At 42.1% G+C, this 17,177-nt stretch overlaps 1 protein-coding gene across 1 annotated transcript in view; it reads right to left on the bottom strand.

The window, feature by feature from the left end:
- The window catches only part of LOC145410631 (uncharacterized), a 71,671-nt gene that overhangs the window by 19,261 nt on the left and 35,233 nt on the right, over positions 1 to 17,177 (bottom strand). Inside the window, exons 7-13 of the mRNA XM_080280744.1 lie at positions 9,712 to 9,803; positions 8,981 to 9,129; positions 7,448 to 7,656; positions 5,434 to 5,670; positions 4,675 to 4,824; positions 1,305 to 1,622; positions 587 to 741 (exon numbers count right to left, since the gene is read on the bottom strand). Of these exons, the coding sequence (XP_080136870.1) occupies positions 587 to 741; positions 1,305 to 1,622; positions 4,675 to 4,824; positions 5,434 to 5,670; positions 7,448 to 7,656; positions 8,981 to 9,129; positions 9,712 to 9,803 (1,310 nt within the window). The remainder of the gene's footprint in view (positions 1 to 586; positions 742 to 1,304; positions 1,623 to 4,674; positions 4,825 to 5,433; positions 5,671 to 7,447; positions 7,657 to 8,980; positions 9,130 to 9,711; positions 9,804 to 17,177) is intronic.

Here is a 17,177-nt window from a genome sequence, read left to right as displayed (position 1 = left end):
CAAATTTAAACCTGACATATATACACCTCGAGCTGACACATTTGTAGTCTCTCATTCCACTCTGCCACACCTCATTCATCAACAAAGCAACTCCTTCCTTGCATCTTCCTCACCCATTCATTCCCAATCTTACACATTTCACACCCTCTCACTCCTCCACTTCAAACCCTTTCATCTTCCTTTCACACAATGCCATAAAGGCATATCTCGCACTCTTGAACGCATTCACCACTTCCACCCTCTTGCTCTCTTCATTCACACCTCTCACATTCCACATGGCCATGCGAATCTGCCCATTTGGTTGGGGCCCTGGGCAGGTATTGGGCCCTCTGAGGCTCTCATCATCATCATCTTGCTATTCATTTCTCACTAGCGCCTGCTCTTCTTAAGGAATTCACTAACTCTCAAATATTTGCACATTTAGCTACAAGAACTGCAGCAGTATTCATCATATACACTGTAAATTTCATCTGCAGAAATGACAGCAATTTATCCCAGTAACCATCCATCACCACATCTCAAGACTGAAGGGAAGGGAACAGAAGGAAATGGAAGGCATGAGAACAGAAAGAGAGAGAAGACTCACCTGGTGTTCATAAAATCTTCATCACTGGGATCGTCGTCATCTTCTGCATCCAGGTCTGTTAGTCTTCGTCTCTTCTTCACAGACAGATTCACAAACTTTGGCATTTGTGGTCTTCTTGGCTGCCGTGTCTCCTCTTCGGACTCAGATTCAGCCTGCTGGGGTTAAAAGCAATTCACTCTTGTTTTTCCATCACCATTACCATCATCCTAAACCAGAGAAGGTACAAAGGGAACACAGCAACACTGCACACAAACTCTGACCTTAATCAGTTAGGTTACCTACAATCAATCTGCACCAAATCATAATCACTTCTTGCCATCACCAATGAATGAATGTGCCAAGTATGATCTAAGTTGGCTTAGACATTGTATGATAATGTCACATCCAAAACTTCAACTGTGACCTTTGACCTTCGACCTAAAAAAAATGCAATCAATCTGCACCAAAATCAATTCACTTCACAGATCCACACACAATGTACATGCAAATTTTGAACCAATTAGATCAGGCCTTAATGAAATGTTTTTCAACATATACATACATATATATATATATATATATATATATATATATGTAATTAAAATACAAAGACCCCAATTTGATCACCAAATCTTCACCTCTAATGTATCCAATAAATCTTCATCACCATGATCATTAAATACCATGCAGGAAAGTGAGAAATTACTGAGACAGAGAGATGAAAATCATGTGTTCATACCTCATGCCCTTCCTTATACTCATCTTCATCATCACTCTTTTTCTTGGCTGGTCTAGCTCTCTTTCTCTTGGGACTGATTTCATCTTCATCTTCTTCCTCCTCATCCTCATCCTCCCTCTCACGTTTGCCATCCACCTCCTTGGAGATATCATTGGCATCTACTTCATTGCCCTCTTTGTCGTCTACACCGTCTTCGTTCTCATAATCGAAATCCTCAGCCTCCCTATCCTCCATTTCCTCCTCATTTGCCTGTATAATGTTCTCTATGTCCTTCCCTCGACCTGCATTGCCAGCTCCTGCAGCCGCCTCCATCTCGTCCTGCAAGAAATCATCATCATCTTCTTCCACCTAAGGATGGTGCATGATAGGGTACATCTTGTCCTGAAAGAAATGCTGTTAAAAAAAATCATCATCATCATCATCATCATCATTTCCCACCTAACGACAAGGTGAGGTAGGGTTCGTCTTGTCCTGAAGGAAATACTGTTAAAAAATCACCATCACCATCATCATCATCATATCCTCTTTCTCTCACCCAAGGAAGGGCAATGAGGAGTCCTAAAAGCAGGGAAAAACAAAACAGAAGGAAACCTAAACAACAGCATGCCTAGCATTCACTCACCATTCAACTCCATGGAATTCTGACTCTACCATACAGGTCTACCTATCTGTATATATTTTTTGGTATTTTTTCTTTACATGTGTGCTTCACGTTATATACTATGGAAATAGCAACATTAACCCCTTAACTGCGGGGCATCACTTTCGTGATGCTTGGGAGCAAGGGATCATACCGCGGGGTGTCACTTTTGTGATTCTGTGTTATTTTGAATTCGCCCGGGCTTTCAAGTGGTGGCTTATATCATCTATCAGTACTGCCAATGTCCAACACTAGTCAGCACTCCTAATCTCATCTGTACTCCCATCCATTGTTGACAATTTAGCCATTTCTCCCCGTTCTTGACTCCCCTCCCTACCTCCCCACCATTACCCTCTCCTCTCGCCTGCCCAGCCGTGCTAAGTAAATCTTCCCTGGAATTTTCCACTGATTTCATCCATTGAAATAAGCCCTATGCCCTATTCTTATACCAAATAATATATACAAAAAAGAAATAAGGTAAGTGAGAGTGGCATACACCTGGAATTGGCTAATCATCACCTGACAACACCTCACACGCACTTGTTCGCTAATTTTCGCTGTTTATTTCCCCTTGAAATATGCCGTATAATCTATTCTCGTAATAAAAATATATATAAGAAAGGAGGGGAGAAGCCTAAGTGATATTTACATTCACCTGGAACCACCTAATTACTGCAGGCCACCACACTGTATTCTACGCTAAGTAAATCTTCCCTGGAATTTTCCACTGATTTCATCCATTGAAATAAGCCCTATGCCCTATTCTTATACTAAATAATATAAACAAAAAAGAAATAAGGTAAGTGATAGTGCCATACACCTGGAATTGGGTAATTATCACCTGACAACACCTCACGTGCACTCGTTCGCTAATTTTCGCTGTTTATTTCCCTTTGAAATATGCCGTATAACCTATTCTCGTAATAAAAATATATATGAGGAGGGAAGGGAGAAGCCTAAGTGATATTTACACTCACCTGGAACTACCTAATTTATGTATTGTCTAGATTTCCTGCCAATCATTTCATAGCTATATATTAGCAGCTCTCATGAGGCTGATGTTGGCAGTAATGAATTCTCCCTAGGTAGGCCACCCCGACCCACCAGTATCAGTTTACTTCGTCTTTCAAGGTGAAAGTATGTAGGATTTGTGCCTGCTAACTTCCGCCACTTTTTAGCCCCATGAAAAGGGCCCTGTGACCTCTACCCCCTACTAAACCTCATGTGCAAAGAGGTAACGGGCTGACAATTGATAGAGAGTGACCACGATATTTCTGGTGAGTAAAACAATGCAAGTGGAATTGTAAATAATGTGTAAACAGCAAGTGAAAGCAATGAATGTAAATATAAGTCTATCTATCTATCTATTGCCAGACGCCTCAATCCCGTTTGGGGTGGCCACAAACAAATCGCCTCCAAGTCGCCCTGTCCCCCGCCATTTCACTGCCCTGCTCCCAACTCACCCCCCCCTCTCTCATATACCTCTCCACCCCGTCCCTCCATCTCATCCTCGGCCTCCCCCTCCCTCTTCCCCCCTCCACCTCACTCACATACACTCTCTTCGTCAGTCTTTCGTAAATATAAGTGAACGGTGGAAAATAGTTTTATAAGTTACTGCAAGTGACAGTGCCTAACACAGTGTAAATAAAATAAAATGTAAATAATGTAAATAAAATAGAGAACGTAAATAGAAATGTAAATGAGTAGTATTATAACAATACGAGTATATATACTAGGAGTAATGAAAGTGAAAGTTTCACTCTAGCATGTAGGAATACTATGAGTTATGAGAGTGAACATGAAAGTGACATTCACTCTCAATGCTAGTATACAGGATGAGAAAGTGAATGCTATATATTTTACTGATAGAGAAATTGAATGCCTACAGTGACAACAAACTACTATTACTGAAGGAAACTTATGGATAAAGACTGTAGATATATATGTGTTATATAGTAATAGAAATATAAACTGAGTGTTTTTATGAATAATAAATGATAGAACACCAGCAGCGAACGATGTCAAGTGGGAAGGTCATACCCCCTCGTAATTTTCATTGCTTTCACAGTGCTTTTTTTTTTTTTGGAGTATGGATTCCAAACTATTTAAGAATCATAGAATAGTGTTTCTAGTGATAATATCAGGCTGTGGTAATCATATTACGGGTTGTCGGGAAGTGTAAAGTGGAGACTTCGCTACCCAACTTCAGAGGTCCCCACAAGTCCTACGGTACTCAACGAAGGCTCAACAAATACCCCAGGAGAAAGCTGAAGGTATGTGCCATAAGCATATGTGATTTTAATATTCTAGGACTAATAACTGATTTTTGGCAAATATTTTTAGAGAGTCTGTTGGAGCACGAATATGCCCGAGGGAGCCGCTCGTCAAAGCAAAACAAGCCCGCGGTTAAGGGGTTAAAAAAGTATAATTATTTAACCAATATCTTTGATTAGGTCTTATCATCATCTTCATATTTATATCTCCAACAAGTTCTTATGACTGTGCTGAGGAGAGATGTCTTCATGTGGCAGCACCAATATAAGTGAGAGTTATAAGAATGTCCTTTATCTCCCTATCCCCCAACAGGAAGATGGTGGACTGCAGAGGGGCAACTTCAGTATACAGTCCACTGGGTTCATGTCAAAATAGGTCTGAGGCCACAACAGCAGTATTAACATAATACTGTACAAGAGAGAAAGAACTACTATCATTCCATAACATGCTACTTACCCTTATGGCTTCATTGATCATTTCATCAAAGTTTTCCACTTGTTCCTTGAGGGTTCGGGTTGAGCGGGCCCGGAAGGTGTAGAGTGGCGCAGTGGAGTCCGAGGATTGGCTTGACGAATCACTGCTGTCATCACTCTCACTGTCTGAGTCCTGCAATGATCACCATAAATAATAATAGCTAATGAAAAATAATAATAATAATCTATCTGTCTATCTATACCCAGAAGCCATAATCCCATAAGGGGTGGGAGTCTGTCTTTGAGTCAGTCATTTTACAAGGAGGAACATTAACCATCTGCCAACCCATTTGCTGACACCTAGGGAACATGTATGAATTAGTTATGTGGTTACCACTGTAACCACTCAGCGTTGTAAATGGTATCCTGGCTTACAGGAAACCATTAGGCTTGTCACTCAATGTAAAATCACCTGAAAATGAAAGAAGAGTAGTAAACAGTGATGGGAATGATGGGAGAAATAAGAAAAGAAGAGGGCAGACACAGAAAAAGAATGATAAAGGTGAAGGAAAAAGTAGACAGCACTACATCAAGTGAGTGGATGATGCACCACCTAGCACCTAATAATAGTAATAACAACAAAAATACATGTACCTAAAATAATGTTTGGTCTTTTTCTTCTCAAAAGTGCCAGTTTCTCCTAAGGAATTCAAAAGCACTTGAAACATTTATGCACATTTGCAATTACAAGAATCGTGACGTCACTCTACAAACCTCACCTTCAACAACAAAGATAACTCACTTCACTGTCAGATTCCGAGCCTGACTCATCCTCCTCCTCGTCTTCCTCTTCCTCCTCCCCCTCTTCTCTGTGCTTCCTCTTCTTCTTCTTCTTCCCTTCCGGTCCCGAGGGTAACACATTTGACAGTGAAACATTAACAAACGCCAGCCTCTGTCTCCTCAGTTCCTCGTTCTGAGCTCGTTTCTGGCATTCGTCGTATTCATGTAGCAGTTCTCGTAACTTTTTTATAAGCTGAACCTATAAAACAAACATTATGTCTTCATAAGCTGCCTTTAGTTAACAACCTTTTTCACTACAAGTCCATAGTAAGTTACTAAACAGTCTCAGACACAGCAGGTACACTTGGAAAATTTTAATGTTTTTCAAAGGCCAATATATAAAAGACTGACTGTATCAATGAATTTATATTTTTAAGATATCATCATCATCATCCGGACCTCCTTTCCCACCCTATGGCAGGGTGAGGAGTAGCAGCGTCCAGACAGCCAAAGTTTACCCAATTCAATGGCCAACACTTCTGTCCACTCATCATTCAGGCCCACAAAATCATGGCTCCACCTGATAGGTCAAAAGGTTTCACCATGTTCTGTAGCTTCATATATATCTATTTGACAGGGTCAATCTGAACACTGTCAAGTTAAAAAGGGGTGCCAAACCCCTGGTCATGTGCTTCTCCACACAAAATTCATCCAGCAAGCTTGGTCTCTTGTCAATCCCTTAGCCTCATCAACTTCCATACCTCTATTCCTCACACACTCATCCACCATAACTCTCCACCTTCATTATTTTTTTTTTTATTATTATTATTTTTTTAATAATGTCTGACTTTGGGCACAGGCTTCACAGCCAGCTCCCAAGGCCCAGTAGTCCTATATACCATACACCTCTACATGTCACCACTTCGGAGCTAACAACCACCATCCATATTGAATACTAGGAAGAAAGGTAGCTGGTGCAAAGAAGGCCTTGATAAGAAACAGAGGCTTGAGTGTTGCAGCTGCACGAGGCTCACATGAAGGGGCGTTAGTGCCAACTTTAACATATAGATGTGAGACCATGGTGTTAGTGCCAACTTTAACATATGGATGTGATACTATGTTGTGACATGAAAATGAAAAGGCAAAAGTGATAGCCGTGGAGAAGGGGCTGCTGAGGAATGTATATGGAGTATAGAGAGTGGATAGGATACGAAATAATGTGATTCATGAAAGATGCGGAGTGAGGAAGTCTGTGGACACTAGAATCGAAGAGAGTGTACTGAGATGCTATGGTCATGTGGAGAGAATTGACAATAATAGAGTGATGAAAAAGGTATAGCTGAGCGAATCTGAAGGAGGAAAGAGGTGAGGTAGGCCAAGGAGAAGGTGGAAGGATATGGTGTATGAGTGCGTGTGGAAGAGAGGTTTGGAAGTCGGTGAAGCCAGGGGACTGACAAGAGATTGGGCTGGCTGGATGAATATTGTGAGAAGTGCATGATCAGGAACTTGGAACCCCATTTTAATGTGACGGTGTCCAGACTGACTCTATCAGATACGCTTATGTGAAGTTACAGAACATGGTGAATGTTTTTGGCGTATCAGGTACAGCCAGAATTCCGGGTGCTTGAAAGATGGGTGAATGGAAGTGTGGCCCATTGGTGTGGGGAAATTTGGACTGTCTGGACACTGCTACTCCTTACCCTGCCCTCAGATGGAAAAAGGGGGTCCAGATCCCTATTCCTTTGTACAAAGGAGCTACGACTGCCTTTCTCCTGTCTTTGGTATGTCCCCTGTAGCCAAACAGAACTGGAGGAAGGCAGCATTACTGTCACTAATCTATTCACAAGAGGGACATGTTCAGTCACCCTCTGGCACACTGAGTAGGGGTGGAAGGGATACAAACATGAAAGGTGGCACCTGGCATCACAGTTACCACACAGCAGGATGGTTTCAGGGTGATGAGGAGGGGGGGATGTACATAGGTGATGGAGAGAAGACAGATGAGAAGAAGAACACATACCACTATCAACACTCACATGCTCACAAGAGGGGCATATCCAATCACCCTCAGGTACGCTGAGTAGAGGGGGCCGTAAGCACGAAAGGTGCCAACCAGCATCACAGTTGTCACACAGCAGGATAGTTTCAGGGTGGTCGTCGTGGCCACACTTGGTGCACTGCGTCTGGTCTTCACTGTCCTCCTCTTCTTCGTCTCCCTCCTTCTCAGCATCACTTTCCGAAACCACTATAGGGTAGGAAGAGGGGGGGAGTTGAGGGTTAGGTAATGTGTATCATCATCATCATCACTGCCACCATCAGGTATATCATGCATTGTCACTGTGGGGGAGGGAACAGGAGGGTTGAAGATTTCATAATGTGTGGCTGATGCTACCACCTCCCTAATCATCATTATGTGTATACTATGGCAGCCAGCTTGCACACACCTGACACTGGTTGCCTGTAATTCTTTTGTTAAGTGAATGAGATGGTGTTGGAGAGGGAAAGCTTTCACAAGGTGGCACCAATATAACTGTGCGACTTCTATGTCTGGTTTCATAAACATGCATCAACTTTTTTTTTTTTTTTTTTTTTTTTTTTTTTTTTTTTTTTTTGGTCCGACTCTGGGCATAGGCTTCACAGCCTGCTATCAAGGCCCAGCAGTCCTCCTACATACCATACACCTCTACATGTCACCACTTTGGGCGCTAACACCCACCGTCCATATTGAATACATGCTAGGGCTGTCTCATACAGGACTGGTGTATTGGTATTAGCGGGGGTATTTTTACGACATGTTGGTGGGTCTTCTAGTAGATCAGTAAAGCCTGATTTAATTAAATTCAAATCCTTAAACTGTTCCCTGCCCCAGCGGGGATTTGAACCTGGGTCCCTTGGGACTGCAAGCCACCTCTCTACCGACTGAGCCACCGCCTCCCCTACCCATGAAAGAAGGATGTTGGACTGCCAGATAAAGGCAGCTTCAGCCTGTAGCTGACAAGTTCACATTTCAGATGAACCTAGGGTTACAACAACTAACATTAATAACTGAAATAAACATTATGGTTGCAAGTCACATTTCTTGGCAGTGCAAGATATTACAGAGATCTGTAACACTCCAGCTCCTGTGATTCACTCTCATCTAAAAAAAAATATCATCTGGAGTTGGCTGGGAGAAATTACAGTACTACACTGTATAGAAACCATGGCTTAGAGTTAAGACCTGTGACACTACACTGCATTTGTTTTAACCTGACAGATCCCTCACACCTTTCAGTTCCGTTTATGACCAAATATAGTCAGACTGGACGGCTGATGTGACCAGTAACCAAGCAGAGTCATTTCGACCTCATAACAAAGACTCATCAAAACCACAAAATTAGTATTCTAATTTATGGGAGTTGCCCAGTTCTGTCAAGTGAAAACAAAGTAACTACAGTAACCGAAGATTCATTCCTCCATCACACCGGAGTATCACTGAAATTCTTGCAACCACAGTCCGGTATTCTAAATCACCGGACTGGCCCAGTTCCATCATGTGAAAATGATGCAAACTCAAGGCATCAACTTACATTTCTTAGCTGTGCGAGCTCTCTTGATAGGCTGGGCGTCACCTTCCTCAATGTCGGACTCCGGTGAAAATTCATGATCACTTTTAAACACCAGTTCCTCATCATCTTCTTCCTCAAGATCCTCCTCTTCCTCCTCTTCTGAACTTGAGCTGCAGAAATAAAGGATTAACAAAGCCAATTAAAACATAAGCGTATTTGTATACCATAATATTCATGCCCACACAAAACAGTTATCATTCATAGAGCAATCCAAATAAAATGTAAGATAAAACAGCATCAGAAGTCAGATTATTAAAGCCTCATTCGGTCTTGCGCAAATACAATCAGGTAAGAATCTACCTCTCTCTCATCCACTATTGTGCTTTTTACCCCATCAGGAGCATAGGGGTCTGGGGCTTGGGTACTCAATCTTGACATTTAAGTTGAGGAAACCAGCCTTCTTCACCTGTGTAGCATAATGTGACCAATAAACCCTATCCACCCCTCACATGTCAACTCTGATGGGCCTCATCCGGCTGGAGTGCCTTATCCCACCAGAACATCAGGCGTTACCTGGCTGTATAAATTTCACCCAATACCAGGACACCATTTGACCTGTCACTAGTGCAGTCACCTGAAGGCAGAACTATACACTAAGTGAGTGCCTGCAACCACACACCCTGCAGGCACGCATGCACACACACACACACACACACACACACACACACACACAACTACGTGGATAATCCCACCTGGATGAAGTGGATGAGTGCGCCCAAGGGTCATTGGCATTTTTTCTTTTTTTGCCGCGCTTCTTTCTCTTCCTCCTCCTCTTTTCTTTATCCTAGAAAGAAATCATGTTCTTAGCTTACTAACAACACAGGGTGTCCTGGAAGATTTTTCAGAAACTTAGACTATGCTAGGGCCAATTTTCAGTATTAACCCTTTGAGATTCCGATGACGTGTTTTTGCATCATTTCAAATCCAACCTCAGAGATTCTGATGATGCATTTATGCTTCATTTTAAGATACTTTTGTAAAATATTCACCATAAATCGTGTTTAAGTGTCATAACAAAAAGACTAGGGCATGATGTCACGGAATGGTTGCTCTATGTGTGGAAGGCAGTAGTTTTGTAGTTTTACATTGTTTAAACCAGATTTATATATCTATTTTTTTTTTTTTTTTTTTTTTTTTGCCAAATATTTTTCTATGGCAAGGTAAGAAGTTTTTGGTTTTCGCCTAATTTCAACTTGTCATTTTGACTTTTATTTTCTTTGTTTTCCTTTTTTGAACATACTACAATAAAGTGCAACTATTCAGCTTCAAAATAACACAACCAGCATCCTATTGTACAAAGTGTATTTACACTGACTGATCAAAGAAAAAGACTGCAAAGCAAATATGCAGCTGAGACTCATAAAAAACTATGCGTCTTTTTCCTTTCACTTTACCATGTAATAAAATGCAGAAATAACCATAATCTACTGTATATATCATTGCAAAAGTAATTTATTGTAGTTTTGCACAATTTAAACCAAATTAAAATATCCATTCTTTTTTTCTATATATTTTTTTACAGCAAGATATAAAATTTTTTGTTTTCGCATTAAAATTTTTTGTTTTCACATAACTTCAACTTGTCATTTTGACTTTTTATTTTAATTATTATTTTTTTACATAAAACAATAAAGTACAGTACAACTATTCCGCTTCAAAACAACACTACAACCAACAACAATAAAGTACAACCATTCAGCTTCAAAATGACACCACAACCAGCATCCTATCATAAAAAGTGTACTTACACTGAGCGATCAAATAACAGGATTGTAATGTAATTATGTAACCAACACTAAAAAAAAAAAAAATTGTGCCTCTCTTTCCTTTCGCTTTACCACGCAATAAAACACACTAATTATCATAATGTACATACAGTATTACTGTAAAGGTAATTTATTGTAGTTTAGCATGGTTTAAACCAGATTTATATATCTGTATTAGAGTTCAAATACCTGGGTACAGTGAAAGAAAAGAAGTGGAAAGTAGAGTGATACAAGGAATGAAAGCAGCTGGTGCTATGAAAGCCTTGATAAGACACAGAGGCTTGAGTGTTGCAGCTGCACAAGGCTTACATGAAGGAGTGTTAGTGTCAACTTTAACATATGGGTAGTAGTAGCAGTAGTTGTTTCCTAGGCAGTCTAGCCAAACAGCCCCGAGTCCCTAAGGGGGCCACGGCCAAGACCAGGCTTTCCCACAAAGCTCTCAAGAAGTGCATGTTGTGTTGCTGGCATAGGTGATTGTGTGCAATGCAGTATTCCATACTGTGCTTAACAGTATGAAGCACAGTGCTGCATCCTGGACAGGCATCAGCGATGGAGTCATCCTGCCTCTTCTGATAACTTTAAGAGGGGCTGGATGATGCCCACATCTCAGCTTGGCCAGGTGGACCCTGTCCTCATGAGGGAGGTAGGATTCAGAAAGGTGGATATCAGGAGACCGTGCATGCAGCTGTGTGTTATCTTTAACCCCTAAATACCGCAATTCGATCTGGCTTGTCTGCCACTGGAGCCGCAATTCAGGGGTTTTTCGACTTCACCAAGGGGAAAATCAATATGTTCTGGCAAAAGAGGAAGAATTTACATACCTGACAGCGTAATCGGCACTCCCCTAGGCCTAATGGTTACCGCCCAATCGAGGGTCAAAGTCGAAAAAAAAAAAAAATAGTTACCCCCCAAGATTTTCGAAAGCCCCCATAGTTTTGATAACTAACTACTTCTATTACTGAAATAGGTCATTGCAATATCATACGTCACACCAAGCCCGAGAACTGGTGTTTTGGGTGTGGGGAGATTACTTGCTTTTGGGGAGATAAAGTACCCTGTGGGGAAAAGGTTTGTAGGTATGGAGGTTGGATAAAACTATCTTTTCTCATCAAAGTAGAGCACTTTAGTCTGTTCCTGACCAACTACTGTACTATGAAAACAGATGTGCATGTGAGTGTGGGAAGATAAAATTCAATAGGGGAGAAGGCCCATAACGAGTACATTGAACCTTGGGAGATCATTTACAGTAACAACCAGTTTGGCTAGTTGAAACAAACAAAATCTATGTGATTTAGCATATCAACAATGCAAGCAGGTGCGGGGAGATAATTCACGTATGGGGAGTAATCCTGCAGTGCCTCATAGTACTTCAGAAACTTTCAGAAACACCAAATGTTTATATTGCCATGACAGAAAATAGAATATTGTTCAATACTGTTGCAGATGCATGCAAGAGAAAAGGGAAAATGTAACTGTCTTTACTATATCGAGGTGGAGGGGTGGTGGTGGGGGGAGGGGGCTGGGGCTCAGATGCCTGTGATTGCACATGTTTCCATGCATAGAATAGTATACAGAGAAGCACTTATTATGTTCAGGTATGAAAAGGCACAGAAAAAAAAAAAAAAATAGAGGCAATCCTGTACATATAAAGCAAGTGTACAAGTGCTAGGGTGGGGGGAGTGGAGGAGGAGAGGCGTGGGGGGTAGAGCAAGCCAAGCTGCGTGCTCGCTATCACACGATGGTTTATTGGGGGTAGGAGGGAAGTATGGGGCCGAAAGGGAGGAAGGGGGTAGGGTAGATAGGGGTATACAGGGTAGGGGGGGAAGGTGGAGGGGGCTGGAGGGGGATGGAATGGGCCTTGTGGTTGGGGGAAGGGGTAAACTTCGACTAACAATATCCTATTGGGGCGTACAGAGAGGTGGGAGGGTCTTCAGAGAGGGTTATTACGTGACAGATGATGAAACATTCAGGCAATTGGTGGGCCAAGAGAGAGGGTGACCCTCCATGCCCCCAGAGTGGCCGGATCACCCAACCCGAGGCAGGAGGGGTTAGTTCTCATTGGCTTGAAGGGATATATGTCACAATCGGGGCAGAGCAATGTGCAGGCAGTTTTTTACATGGCGCGTTATATTGACGTGATTTGGCTGAGTGGGCTAAAATGGTCAACACGTACATTGACGTGCTTCGGTATTTAGGGGTTAAGTGACTGAATGGAGAGGTGCATGATTTGAGTAAGGATATGCTTCTGGATGGTGGTTTGAGGTGAGAGAGGAGAGATGACAGTATTTGTGTATGATATCGTGTGCTGGGTGTTGTTTTGATGTACCTTGGTGTGTGTGGATGTGCTGCCATGTAGTGTAGTGGATGGTGTGGGTTTGTGGAGGCTGCGGTGAGAATATGGGTGCCCCTCATGTCCAGATGATCCCTGACTTTGAGGACTTTGGTTTCTTGGTGTAGGTGGTCTGTGTGTGTAATAGCTGTGCAGTCTGTGATTATTTTTAGGGCCTTGTCCTTTGTGGTCTGTAGAGCATTGTAGTGTGCTTTAGTGAGGTTAGGAGCCCAAGCAGGGCTTGCATAATTCATCACTGAACGTATATATTGTTTGTATACTGTGGTGGTGGTTTCTTTGTGTCCAAATGTTGTATGGGCAAGTGACCTCAAGGCACTGAGTCTTGGTGTTTGTGATGTGTATTGTACGTTACACCAAAGATTTTGTGTGTGTGTGTGTGTGTGTGTGTGTGTGTGTGTGTGTGTGTGTGTGTGTGTGTGTTTCTTACCTTACCTAATTGTATCTTTACAGGAATGAGTCAAGCTTGAACTGTCCCGTGTCTTAAACCATATTTATCGTACATATCCTTAAATTTGTGAATTGTTTTGGTACATGCTATTTCACTCGGTAGTGCATTCCATTGATCAATTGCTCTGTTTGGGAAACTGAATTTCCTTATGTCTTTATCACCTCTCTTCTTATGCAGTTTTTTGCAGTGTCCTCTTGCTGATGCTTCTCCATATGTTAAGTAATTATTTATGTCTATTTTCTCCTTCCCTGATATGCACTTATATAGCATTATCATGTCACCTCTTTTCTTTCTCTCCTGTAGTTTTGGTAGATTCAGTTTATTTGGTCTTTCTTCATAGCTTAGGTCTCTTAAGCTTGGTATCCATCTTGTAGCGGCCCTTTGAACTTTTTCAATCTTGTCTATGTGCTTTTTGAGATGAGGACTCCAGACTACTGATGCATATTCCAGGGTTGGTCTAATGAATGATGTTATTATCCTTCTTAGCATGTCTTCATTTATGTATGTGAATGCTACTCTCATATTTGCAAGCAGTGTATACATGTTCCGTACCTTCTCGCTGATGTGGTCAGCCGGAGATAGTCTGTTACTGATGATCACACCTAGGTCTTTCTCTCTTTCTGATGTGTATAGGGTTTTATTTCCTAACTTATAATCCCAATCAGGTCTTTTTCCACTTTTACCAAACTTGATTACATGACACTTGTCCACATTGAATTCCATTTGCCATGTACTACTCCATTCATGAAGTTTATTTAATTCTTCTTGTAGCTCTTTACAAGAGTCTGTGTTAGTAATTCTCCTTTGTATTTTTGCATCATCTGCAAACATATTCAGATAGCTCTCATTTCCAGTGTTACTGATTATATCATTTATATACACTAAAAACATGATTGGTGCCAGCACTGAACCCTGTGGTACTCCACTAGTCACTTCTTTCCATGATGAGTAGTTTCCTCTTAGTACTGTTTTCATTTCTCTTTTTATGAGAAAGTCTTGCATCCAACAAAACAGTGTGTGTGGGGGGAGGGGTAGGGGAGTGTTGTTTATGATGAGGTGTGGAATGTGACTGTGTTCTGCTGTCCAGTTTGTAAGAAGGGTTACTGTATATTTGGCTGGGGCTATTTTGAGCCTGTTTGTGGTGAACCATTCATGGAGTGTGTTGAGGTAAGGTTGAGGGATGTGTGCAGCTGTTTGTGTTTTGGTGTGTACATATAAGTGTTACGTCGTTTGCACTGGAAGCTATGTGTATCTGTGGTATGTGGGGTGTGGGTATGTTGTGCATGTATAAGTTAAAGGGTGTAGGGGACAAAACAGATCCTTGGGGGACGCCATTTGTGAAGTTTCTTAAGTTCAAAGACTGACCGGAAAATGTTACATATGCACATCTGCCTGTAAGTTGTTTGCCAGCCATCTTCTTGCGTTATTGTGCATGTTTGTGTTGAATATTTTGTTTGTGACGCTGCGGCGGAGGATGGCATCAAAAGCTTTGCTAATGTCTAGTATGACTACGAGTGTTCTGTGTGGTGGCCTAGCTGAATTTGTGCCATCAAAAACTCTCTGTGTAAGGTCCATAAGAAAGGTGTTTGTGGAGTGTAGTGGCCTAAAACCATGTTGTGATGGAGCTAGGGGGGTGTCAGGTGTAACTAGTTGTAGCACCAGTCGTTCAGTGACTTTGGAGGGGGTGCAGAGGAGTGTGATGGGGCGGTGTGAGGAAGGTACTGTGGGGTTTTTGTTGGGTTTGGGGACAGTGATGACAATGCCATGCTTCCAGACGTTGAGTATTATATTGTGTGAGTAGCTGTAGTTTGTTATGTTGGTGAGTGCTTGTATGCCTTGTGGTCCAAGGTGTTTAAGGTGTATGTTGCTTATGTTGTCTGGTCCACAGGCAAATGAGTGCTAATGATGAGCTTTGGTTGTAAGTGAAAGGTGCAAAGTCTGGGTCTGTGGGGAACTGTCTCTTACGTCGGATGACACATCGGTCGTTGCAATGGGGGTTTAGATGGTTGACATGTGAAAAGTGATTGATATGAGTGTTTGCTTGTTGTGTGTTTGAAGGTATGGTGTCTGCTGTTGTGATGGCAGCATGTGATTGTGTAGTGCTGCTGATGGATAGTATGATGCTGTTTAGTGTTTTGTAGAGTTTGCTGGTGTTTTTTTTGTGATCAAGTGTTTGGAGATAATTATTCCAGTTTAGTGTTTGCTGCTCTGATATTTTATTGTTTATTTGAGTGTTGAGTTCTTGTATTTGTTTTACAGTGTCTTCTGTATGGGGTGTTGGGGAGTGTCACTGTGTGTCCCGTTGACTATTGAGGCCTTGAGTTTCTGGTGAGAAGTTGGGGTCTCTTTCTGTTGCCTCTAGGGATGTGTCTTTTGTCTGCATTTTGAATACTTGTATTGAAAATGTGCACAGCTGTGTTGATGTTTATGATGTACATACAGTTTAATATTTCAAAGTGTTGTTCAGTTTCAGTTGTGAAGGCCTCCCAGTTGGCTCTCTTATAATTAGTGTATGTGTGTCTTGGCAGCTGGGGTGATTCTGGTTTTGGTAGTGACGATGACTGGGAGGTGGTCAGAGCCAAGGGATTTGACCACTCTCCTGGATGTGGGGGTGAGGTTTGGGGAGCAAAAGGTGATGTTTGGGGATGATGGGAGGAAGAGGGCTTGGTGTGGGATATGGGTATGTTGATGGAGATTATTAAGTATGAAAAGATTATCTGTTTAGGATTGTAGTACCAGCCCTCTGTCTGTGTCAGGGTTGTTGACATGCCAGGCCGATGCCTTGGCGTTGAAATCACCACCCAGGATGATGTTGGGTATGTTAGTGTTGTGGTGTATTTGGGCGGAGTAACTTGTGGTTGGTGGGGGCGCCCATCATCCACTCACTCAATGTAGAGTGATGCCATATGAGCTCTACACTGAGTGACAAGCCAAATGGTTTCCTGTACCCAGGAAACCATTTACTATGCTGGGTGGTAACCTGGTAACCATATAACCAGGGTTTCCGGCAGGGTTAAGTGTCCCCCAGATTCCCTTATCCAAAATCACTTAATCATGGCAGTCGTTTCAGAGAGCCTCAGAGGGCCCAATACCTGCCCAGGGCCCCAACCAAATGGGCAGATTCGCATGGCCATGTGGAATGCGAAAGGTGTGAATGAGGAAAGCAAGAGAGTGGAAGTGGTGAATGTGTTCAAGAGTGCGAGATATGCTGTGATGGCATTGTGTGAAACGAAGATGAAAGGGTTTGAAGTGGAGGAGTGGAAGGGTGTGAAATGTGTAAGATAGGGAATGAGTGGGAGAGGAAGATGTACGGAAGGAGTTGCTTTGTTGATGAATGAGGTGTGGCAGAGTGGAATGAGAGACAACAAATGTGTCAGCTCGAGGTGTATGTATGTCATGTTCAAGTTTGAGAAGGTGAAAGTGGCAGTGATTGTAGCATATGCACCATGTGAGGACAGGAGTGAGAAAGAAAGGTTTTGGGATGAGCTGGGTGAAGTAATGGGAGAAATGCCCAGGAGCTATAAAGTGATCGTGATGGGGGATATGAAAGGAAGAGTAGGTACTGGTCCTGAGGATGACATAATGGGTTGTTAT

The sequence above is a fragment of the Coenobita brevimanus genome, chromosome 86 (assembly GCF_032717465.1).
Source record: "Coenobita brevimanus isolate Jiangsu-jjx chromosome 86, ASM3271746v2, whole genome shotgun sequence".
NCBI lineage: Eukaryota > Metazoa > Arthropoda > Malacostraca > Decapoda > Coenobitidae > Coenobita > Coenobita brevimanus.
Note: the sequence above shows the minus strand (reverse complement) of the source record. Positions and strands in the feature narration are given on the sequence as shown.